At 29.8% G+C, this 10,266-nt stretch overlaps 1 protein-coding gene across 3 annotated transcripts; it reads left to right on the forward strand.

Annotated features, from left to right (window-relative positions):
- The first annotated feature begins 5,858 nt into the window (after window positions 1–5,858).
- Window positions 5,859–9,615, forward strand: LOC133783281 (two-pore potassium channel 1-like). 3 transcript variants are annotated; one of them, XM_062222848.1, is made up of 3 exons: window positions 5,859–6,158; window positions 7,114–8,071; window positions 8,937–8,991. In XM_062222848.1, the coding sequence occupies exons 2-3, from the start codon at window positions 7,146–7,148 to the stop codon at window positions 8,974–8,976; spliced, it is 966 nt and encodes a 321-aa protein (XP_062078832.1). In that variant the 5' UTR covers window positions 5,859–6,158; window positions 7,114–7,145; the 3' UTR covers window positions 8,977–8,991. The 3 variants fall into 3 exon arrangements, with proteins under 3 accessions (XP_062078832.1, XP_062078831.1, XP_062078830.1); XM_062222847.1 differs by lacking the exon at window positions 8,937–8,991 and adding an exon at window positions 9,276–9,615 and having other exon boundaries at window positions 5,865–6,154; XM_062222846.1 differs by lacking the exon at window positions 8,937–8,991 and adding an exon at window positions 9,276–9,615 and having other exon boundaries at window positions 5,866–6,158.
- Window positions 9,616–10,266: the final 651 nt, after the last annotated feature.

Below are 10,266 nucleotides of genomic sequence, written 5' to 3' on the forward strand. Positions count from 1 at the left end.
TGTCATTTTTAGCTTATTTCATTTTCAAAGTTTATTTTCTTTGATTGCATATAAAAAACTATATCTGAATTTCAATGCATAATAAATTTTGAATAATATTGCTTCAAGATGAGTTATATTTACACGACTAGAAATTATATAAAAGTACATTTTATTTTTAGAATATTTCTCTGACATATTTATTATTTTAATTTAATTTATGATAATTTTAAGTACATACTTTTTTTTATTTATTTATAAAAATAATTTTCATCCCATTTGAAATAATATTACAAGCTGAGTTGGCATAAAATAAGTAGCTATTTAACAGAGATAGATTAACTACTTGTTAGAAAAATGTTACAAAACCTAATAGTAATTGGACAACTAGGTGATGCAACTATTCCTCTTTGGCACCACACAAGGTAATTCTGTAAAATATTGCACGTGACCTGTTTTTTTATGTTTGTTTTTTCAATTTAAGTTTTATTTATTTTATTTTATTGGAGTGGAAGCTTTCGAATGTCTTCTCAACGTGGTTTAGTTTCTTTTCAAAATTTGTCTTTAATTAACCAGACATTAAATTCATTATTTTTTTTTTTTCAGAAACAAACTTATTAAACTATAACAAAATAGGCATTTAATGGCTATATGGATGAGACATTGTAAACATTTAATATCTCCTTTTAGGGGAGACGTTATTGCAGGAGTCATTTAAAGTGGTCCTATGACGTCTCCCAGGGGGAGACGTTGGATGTCTACAAAGTTTCCACATGGGAGACGTTGTAGGTACCTATGACGCCTCCCATGGGAAGACTTTGTAGACATTCAATGACTAATATAACGAGACATCATTAGTTTTTGTATTTTTTTTTTAAATTAAATAATTATTTTCAGTATATTAATTAATATAATAATTAATTAATATAATTAAATATATTAATTAAAAAATCTAAATTATATACAAATTTTAATTTTAAATTTTCATTAATAAAACCGAAATGTGTATCTAATATGTTTTTGCTAGCTAAATATACAAAATTTTAATATTTGTTGTTAAATATACAAAATTAACGAATATTACAGTAGCTAGCTAGACATATAGTAAGATAGAAAAAATAAACAATAAAACCTATTTTTTGGGACGATGACTTTAAACTATCGGCACCATATCGTTCGCCCGTTGTTGTCGCATTTCATTAATCTGTGCTGGTGTATATGTCAGAGTGTTCAGCTACAAAAAATATAAAGTACAATATATTATTTAATTTTTATTATTTGATTATATCTACTTTAATAATAAATAAACCGTAAACTTTTTATAAATTTATATATGTACATACCTCTTTCTTCAAGTAACGTCTATGTATATCCATATCTTTTCCTATGTATATGAAAAATTAAACAATAAAACTATATAAACATACGAAAAATTGGCCAGCATTTCCCTTATATTAGTAACCTAAATATCTGTCAATCTAATCAAATAAGCACAACACAATACAAATATAATAATAGAATACATAATTCTAAACAAGATCGAGCAGCATTTCCCCTATAATAGTGATCTAACCATCTGTGAACAATAAGCCAAACAAATCAAACAACACATTATAAGTTTCTTCCTTATAGCTTCGCAGCACATAAACATATTTTCCAGAACCTACTTCACTAAAACACACAATTCTCAACCTTCTGTTATCACTGCAACACACAATTTTAATCTCAGAACCTACTTCACTATGGATGAATATTTAAGATATTCAAACTCTTCTAACAAAAGTTTAATAATACTAAAACAAGAAATAGAGATAATGTAATTACCTCTTGCAATTAATAGTCCTTACTAGCAAATTTACTTCACTTTTGCAATGCGCGCACTATGTTATTAATTAAATAATAAGAGATTAGTAAATCAATAAAAAAAATATATAACTGTATATAAATAACCTACTTAGATGTTAATAAAGATTACAAATATATATATATATAATTTTCTAATTAAATAATAATATAAATTAAAAAAAAATTATAAACATATTAACTTGAATTATTATTTAGTGTGTAAAATTAATTTTATTTTTATTTTAGACAAAGTTATTAAATACATTTTAGCAAAACATATTTACATATATATACTTAACAAACATTAAAAATATATAATTTTCGGAATAAATAGTAAATAAAAATTTATAAATAATAAATAATGTGGTAACATGTTAAAATTAAACAATGTAATATCTCAAATATACATAAAAAATAATTTTCATACTTTAAACTAATATTTCTAATAAAACCCACAAAAACTATAAAAAAAAATAAGCACAAAAATAAAATTTTCAACCATTATAACTACAATACATTGTTTAATCTTGAAATCATACCTCAAATATGCTTTAAATCCACTTTGATGAGCCAAAAATCACCCAAAACCGCAACTATCATAAACCCTAAAATCTCAATATCAATCCCTTAATATTTAGAGAAAATAAGCATAAAAATTATCCTAACTATTATACAACACTTAGAAATGATAAAATCATACCTCAAATGGAATTTTATGTCCTAAAATTGGCCAAAATCGTCAAAGAGAACCCAAAAAATCGCCTGAAAACGCCTCCTCTCCGCCTCTCTGTTTCGTGCGTATGCTCTCAGGGAAGAAGAAGAAAAATGGCTAAGTAATATAGTAGGGGAGACTTTTAACGTCTCCCTTGGGAAGACGTGCCTAGCCTCTAACGTCTCCCCTTGGGAGACGTCCGATGTGGCACGTCTTCCCAGGGGAGATGTTAGAGGCTAGGCACGTTTTCCCAGGGGTGACATTAAAAGTCTTCCCTTATTTATATTCGGCTCAATTTCTGATATTTAAAAAAAATAAAAAATTATATCATATTTTTAAGTATAACGTCTCTCACCACTTTTGATGACTTACCTAGCTAGTCATCAACAAAAACTTTGAATGACTTACACCTCTAGACTTTAAATATCACTGAATATTTTTAATGACCTACACCATTGGTGTAAGTCATTATAGAGAGTCATTAAATGTCAATTTTGTTGTAGTATTAACAAAGAGAACAAAGTTTGACTACTTCAAAAAGAAACACATAAACTCCATTTTGCTGATGAGTGTTCATAACATCACAAAAGATAGCATCAAAAACAGAAAAAAGAGTCCAATCGGGGCAATGAAAGCCTGTCACAGTATGGCAAAGCACTTGACAATCACTGAAAATAAAGGCACCTTCCAATTGTTCCTGCTTGCACACCTCGATAGCGTGCCAAGCAGCTCTGGCTTCAGCTTCAAGTAGCGACTTTGCCCAAAACTTTTCCAAACCAACAAAAGAAATTTGGTTTGAGTCATCCACACATATAATAGCTACATCAACAAACCCATTATTCTAGGCAGCATGAGTATATCACTTAATTCTACCAGGTCGAGGCAAAGTCCACCGGATGCTGGCCATCTCCTTGTTCTGATCCAACACGTGAATGTGTCGTCCAACTCACAACCGCCAATCTTTTCCAGCCAACGATTAACTGCCCCTTCAGGGAAAGGTGCGACACATCTTTCTTAGTATAGTAAACCTCATTCTTGACATTCCACATGCAATACATATGTTAATTATCGGTTAACGGCGTCAGTCAACTGTATTGATTGACTCATTTAACTGACACAAAATGAGTATTTTGGTGTAGAGCATAAACACTACAGCAAAAGCTGGAAACTCACAAACATCAACATTATTAGCGAAAATAACCATAGGATAATTCAGAAACCAACTCATTATCTCAAACTCGGAGGAAAGATTAAGGGTGTCATTTCTAATGCTCCATTTACTCCCAAACCAGTGCACCTTCATGATACACAACACATGGTAGGAGTACCATTGAAAATTCGATTCATTCTTTCACCCAAAGGCAGCACATCTGCAGCCACCCGCCATAGGAAAACCTTAATGAGCTCATGAAGCAATGCATTATCAGTATAATCAAATTAAATTACCATCAACATTCTTAAAAAAAATTGTATAAGAAATTAGCTAAATCACATATTTTTTTCATCCAATTATTTTAAATTTATTTCAGTTTTAAATGAAAAAAAGAAAAGAAAAGATAAAATATTATGTGAAATGTACAATTTTATCATAAAGTTTACATATGAATAGAAACTAAGATTAAAACAACACAATAATAATAATTATAATTGAGACGCAAATGTTCAATACAAAATATAATTTATCTAATCATTGTTACTAAAATGACAATTTTCAAAATTTTAAAGTATATTATATTTTCAAAATTTTAACAAAGATCTTATACATAAGTCTAATATACTCCAACCAACTCATGCCAAAAACTATCTCCACCATTTATTCAAATTACTCCATCACATTATTACTTTTATAATTGTGAAATTATTATATTACTCTTAAATTATTGATATAAAATTTGTGTTGAATAATAAACCAATAATTTTACATTCATTTTCTTTGTGTTTATAATTTTTTTAATTAATGGGTCCCACTCAAAAAAATTTCCACCCACTTTTATTTCCTTCTCATTTTCTTTCCTACCAAACATTAAATTTTTCATTTTATTTTCTCCTCTTTTATAAACTCTTTCCTCCCTCCTTTCTCAGGGTTAGGTTAATTCTACAATAAAGCATGATTTTAAAATCTCACTATATTTTAGATAAATGATCAAGATTTGACTATAAATGGTGTAAAACCCTTTATTTCTTTCTCATTTTCTTTCCTACCAAACATTTCATTTTTCATCTTCTATACTCTCTTTCCTCTCTCCTTTCTCAAGCTTGGGGTAATTCTTCTTCCATAGATCATGGTTTTAAAATCCACTATTTTAGATAAATGATCAAGATTTTACTTTACTAGTAAGCATATAATATATGAGAAATGCTAAGAGTAACACTGGTGCCTAACACCACAAGCAAGTGACATAATACTATTTGTACAATCTAATATCAAGTCGACTCGCTTCTTTCAAATCGTTTTTCATTATTGAGAAAAAGTAATGAAGATAAAATACGAGCTTGTTTTATAGCAATAGTAATTATGTCACTCCATTCACTGGTCTAGATAATATATTTCCCTGTTCACTAATAAATCGACTAATTAAACTCATGTTTCTATAATCAATTCGATCCCCCGATTGTATCGAGGGCAAACGCCTACGAAAAGATCGCTTGGATTTAAAAAATATTCACTTGAATTTATCCATGATTATTTTATTCCTTATCTCAAAAATATTAATTATCGGATCCTACACATTTGAATTTAATACTTATTATATTATCACTTGGGAATTTACTCATTTGGTACCCTATGTTTTTGCAAAGTATCATTTTGGTACTATCTGTTTTCAATAATGCTCATATGATACATTATATTTTAAAATTATACATATTTGATACCATAGACTCAGATTTGATAAATAAAATTTTGTCAATATGATCAAACTCTCATTAGTTATATATAATTAAATAATAAAATTTAAAGTTGGAACTTACATAATTGACAGCAGTTTGATTAAATTAGTAAAATTTTATTAATTAAATTTGAGTTTATGGTACCAAATATGTACGATTTTAAAATACAGGATACCATATGAGCATTATTGAAAACAGAGAGTACTAAAATGATACTTTGCAAAAACACATGGTACCAAATAGTTACCTACCCTTGTTACTTTCACAATTTTGTACCACCCCCATCATATTCCTTTCACACTTCAATGGCACAATTATTACATAAAAAAAAATCAATATATTAGTAGAGCCTAGTAGATGTGTGGTGGTGGTGAATATTTGAACCAAAGGCATAGGCGTGTATATTTACATTCACACATTCACATTGGCTATGGAGTTAGGTGGGAACCACATTTTGCTTTCTTCAGCCTTGTTTTTGTCATGGCTGACTGCTCTGCCATCATGCCATGTGCTTTATGTCAAAATTGGCTTTCTTTCCTATACTCCATACCTTATAATAACAAACAAATTTATGAATAGTAGATCTAAGTATCATTTATAACATTTTTTTAATCTACATATAAAAACAGCTTGATATCATTTTTTATTCTCTCTCGACCAATTATCGATTTTCCCGGAAAGTTTTTCTGCCTCATTTTCTCCAAGACTGCAGTCACTCATCTTTGACTAGTAAGTAAGTTTCTCACTTCTCAACATTCTATGTGACTCTGCATTGATTTTGGATTTAGTAGAATTTTACTCACTGCAATATTTGTTTGAAAGATTAATCAATTGTTTTTCTTAGCTGGGTTTTTCTTGTTCACACTTGAAGTTTCCATTTTTCTGTTTTTTTTAATATAAATGTCAGTTTATAATTCAGTGGGTTTTTCTTGTTCACATTCATGGTTTCATTGGCTACTGAAAGTTTCCATTTTTCTGTTTTTTTTGACATAAATTTCGAAATATAATAAATCAAACTTAGATATTTCATATTCTATAACTTTGCTTTTTTGGATTTAGCAGAATTTTACTGGATCCAAGTGGTAAATCAAGTGCTTTTTTTTAGCTGGGTTTTTCTTATTCACATTCATGGTTTCATTGGATACTTGAAGTTTGCATTTTTTTTTATTTATAAATGTCAAAATATAATGTATAACACTTATAGATATTTCAGTTAATCTCTTAAACCCATATCAACTTCTTTATTTTCTTTTAAAAACAAGCCCAAAAAGAAAAGGAAATCCTTGGGTGACTTTGCTGTTTTTCTTTGGAAATGTTGACATAAATATTGGTTTTTTTTTTTTTGAGACATATGGGTTTGTTTGTGAAGTGTTTCTTTGAAACTTTGTTGGTTTAGTATGAAGAAACATGGACTCAAACTGACTTAAATCTTCACTTATGACCTAAACTTTAGTATGGAAAAAAAAATCAGGTTTTGTTATAAAAAAATGGAACTTTAGTTGGCAAACACTTGTTCCAAACCACAATCAAGAACCAAAATTGTTTCCAAAAATATCTGATCTTTTTTTTTTAAAATAAAAAAGGCAAACTTTCTTTCCAATTTTTTCTTGAATCTATGACTTGGTAATGTTTTGATCAAAGTAATGATTTTTCCAACACTTACTCCAACTGGTTTGACTCCTTAATAGGATTGATCTTCATAGCCAAGACCATAAAAAAAATGTCTAGTAAAAAAGGAGTAAGTAAACACTTGTTTCCAGAGCTAGCTGATCTTCCAAAAACCAAGAATGTTCCAAGAAGAACGAGATTTCGACGCTGCAAAAGTGCGCCAAACACAGAAGACTTTGTTCCAATTGAAAAGCTTGTCTCAACAAGTTCTTCTTCTAATGACTCATCAAATAATCCATTCTCAACCAAATCCCTTTTGAGCAACATACGCCCAAGTTTTAGGAAAGTGATCATATTCTTGTTGTTCTACTTTGGACTAGGCACAACATGCTTCTACTTATTCAGAGACCAACTCAAGGGAAAGAAAACAAATGGGGTTCTTGATGCAATCTATTTTTGCATAGTCACAATGACCACAGTTGGCTATGGTGACATAGTCCCCAACAGCAAAGCCTCGAAGCTACTCGCTTGCGTCTTTGTCTTCACCGGCATGGCTCTAGTTTGCTTGACTCTAAGCAAGGCTGCAAATTACCTTGTTGAGAAGCAAGAGTTGTTGGTTGTGAAAGCCTTGAATAAGAGCAAAAATACCAACCAACTTCAAGCCATAGAAGAGGCTAAGAATAACAGAACAAAGTACAAGTGCATTATGATCTCTGTAGTTCTTTTGGTGCTTATGACTATTGGAGTAATCTTTCTCACAAGTGTTGAGAATTTGGACTTTGTGGATGCATTTTATTGTGTGTGTTGTACTGTGACAACTTTGGGGTATGGAGATGTGAGCTTCTCAACTCAAGGTGGGCGAGTTTTCGCAATCTTTTGGATTATGATAAGCACCATTTGCTTAGCTCAGTTTTTTCTTTATATTGCTGAGCTTAACACTGAGCTCAGACAAAGGGAATTGGTGGATATGGTTCTTAATCGTCCCATGACTAATATTGATTTGGAAGCTGCTGATCTTGATGATGATGGCTCTGTTGGGTAAGTTAAACATCTTTGAGTCCGTGTTTAGTTTCATTTTTCTAGCTGTCTTTCTTTCTATCTAGACATATACCATTTTACTTGTCCCTTATATATTGACTAAAAATATGAATGTTTGGTTATGTTAATGGCTGGAAAAGTTTTTCATTTAAAACCACTTCTATCTAAAAAAAATATATGGAATTTCTCATGTAGGAGCTTCACTAGCCCTACCGGTAAGACTCTCAGTGTTCTAGACATTTGAACAGTTTTTAACGTGATTTTTTTTATGACTGTATATATTATAGTTATTTAGAGCATCGATACAATTTTTAGAAAATTTTGAATAGTTTACATACTGAAAACTAGGTTCAAACATGTTGTTGCACACGTGACTAATTTTTTGTTTTGCGTGTGGAAATCAACATGTTCGAACCTAGTTTTCGGTACTGTAAATTATTCGGAATTTTCTGAAAATTTGCAGGATGCTCTAAACAACTACAATATACACAGTCATAAAAAAAATTGTGCTGAAAACTGTTCACGAGTTGAGAACACTGAAGAACCCTATTGGTAGGGCTTAAAGTGAAGCTCCTATAGGAGAATTGTTCAAAAATATATATATATATATATATCATTTTACTTCATATGGTCACACTAATATTTATGTGTTTTTATAAATAAGTATCATTAGAAAGTGTTTTGGTAATGATATTATGTTCAAAATCACTTTTGTCTAAATTTGTTATCTCTAAACTATCTCACTTGTATTATTGTTATTTCAATTATTTATGTACAACTTGTAACTAGTTATGTAAAGGTGGTAATAAAATGATATACTTATAGGTCATATATAATTGAGATTTAACTCTGTTCTTCCACACAGGGCTGCAGAGTTTATCATATATGGTGTAAAACACCAATAAAAATCACATATATCATAATGATACATCATCTTAATTTTTATTATTAACCATTATTATTAAGTAACTAGTTACACATAGTAAAGTGGTATAATTATCAGTTTTTTATATAACAGAGATTTTACACCCTTTTTCTTATGATGATAAGGTGTAAACCATGAATAACAATCACCTGTATCAGACTGATGTATCACTTTGTTTCAATTATAAATAATTATTTTTGAGTAACTAGTAGTAACTGCTAGTTACTGAAGTGATATATAACTGATATTTTAGTATGTTCATCTTCTTGTTCCACACAGGGCTGCAGAGTTCATCATATACAAGCTTAAAGAAATGGGGAAAGTGAGTTCAGAAGATTTATCACTTATTATGGTGGAATTTAATAGCCTTGATATTGATCAATCTGGAACTTTGTCACATTCTGACATAACTCTGGCTCAGTTATCTCCACCATCTAGTTGTACACCTAAAAAATAATTATAATGCCCCACATCATTAATTAGGGTTTCCACTTTTTTCCATTGTAACATTAAAGTGAGACACAGACTTTGCTGAGGTGCTTAATAGCAACCATGGAAGTTTATATACATAAATATTGTTATTTAAGTCATATTAAGAAAAAATATCAACTTATCTTATCTTATCTTATAAAAGGAATGCCAATGTTTGAATCAAGCATACATATATAGTCATTTGTAGGGTCACTCTTTATTATTTTTTGACTTGTAAAGATGGTCCAAATTTAAGACTTCAACAAAAATGAGAGGAATAATGATAAAGATATTCAAAAGATATCAAATATCTTATTATTATGTTTTAATTGGATATTTTTAGATATTCATTAATTTAAATAATTTCTTAATTAGTACAGAAATAGAATTTTTACTGTAATCTATATATGAATTAATGTTTTAATGAGAAGACTAAACCATAATTATTCAATTCTCCTAGTCTTATAAATCTATTTTGGTATCATAAGTATCTTTCTTGAGAAACCTCCAACATTGCTCCTTCTATTCTTTCACTTATACTAATCATTTTTTCACTATTTTTTTAATCTTTTCTTTAATTATGGCCACCACATATAATACATTTACCAAATCTAATCCTAGAAACAATTATTCATCACAATCTTTTTTTGTCTTACACTATCAACCGAGATAGTCGTCATCGTCCTCAACTATTCCTTGGTCACCGCTAAAGCTGTAAATGTGGGTCGGCCTGGCCCACATTTTCGTGCCTCCAAAAAATTCAGGCCGGGCCCGTATTCCAATTCGTGCCGGGTTGGGG

Source organism: Humulus lupulus, chromosome 6, assembly GCF_963169125.1.
Source record: "Humulus lupulus chromosome 6, drHumLupu1.1, whole genome shotgun sequence".
NCBI lineage: Eukaryota > Viridiplantae > Streptophyta > Magnoliopsida > Rosales > Cannabaceae > Humulus > Humulus lupulus.

Bases quoted from the DNA above. Each gene is read 5' to 3' on its own strand.
- LOC133783281 (XM_062222847.1), top strand. From the start codon at position 7,146: ATGTCTAGTAAAAAAGGAGTAAGTAAACACTTGTTTCCAGAGCTAGCT. The intron at 8,072-9,275 runs GTAAGTTAAACA...TGTTCCACACAG, and splicing joins GATGATGATGGCTCTGTTGG to GGCTGCAGAGTTCATCATAT.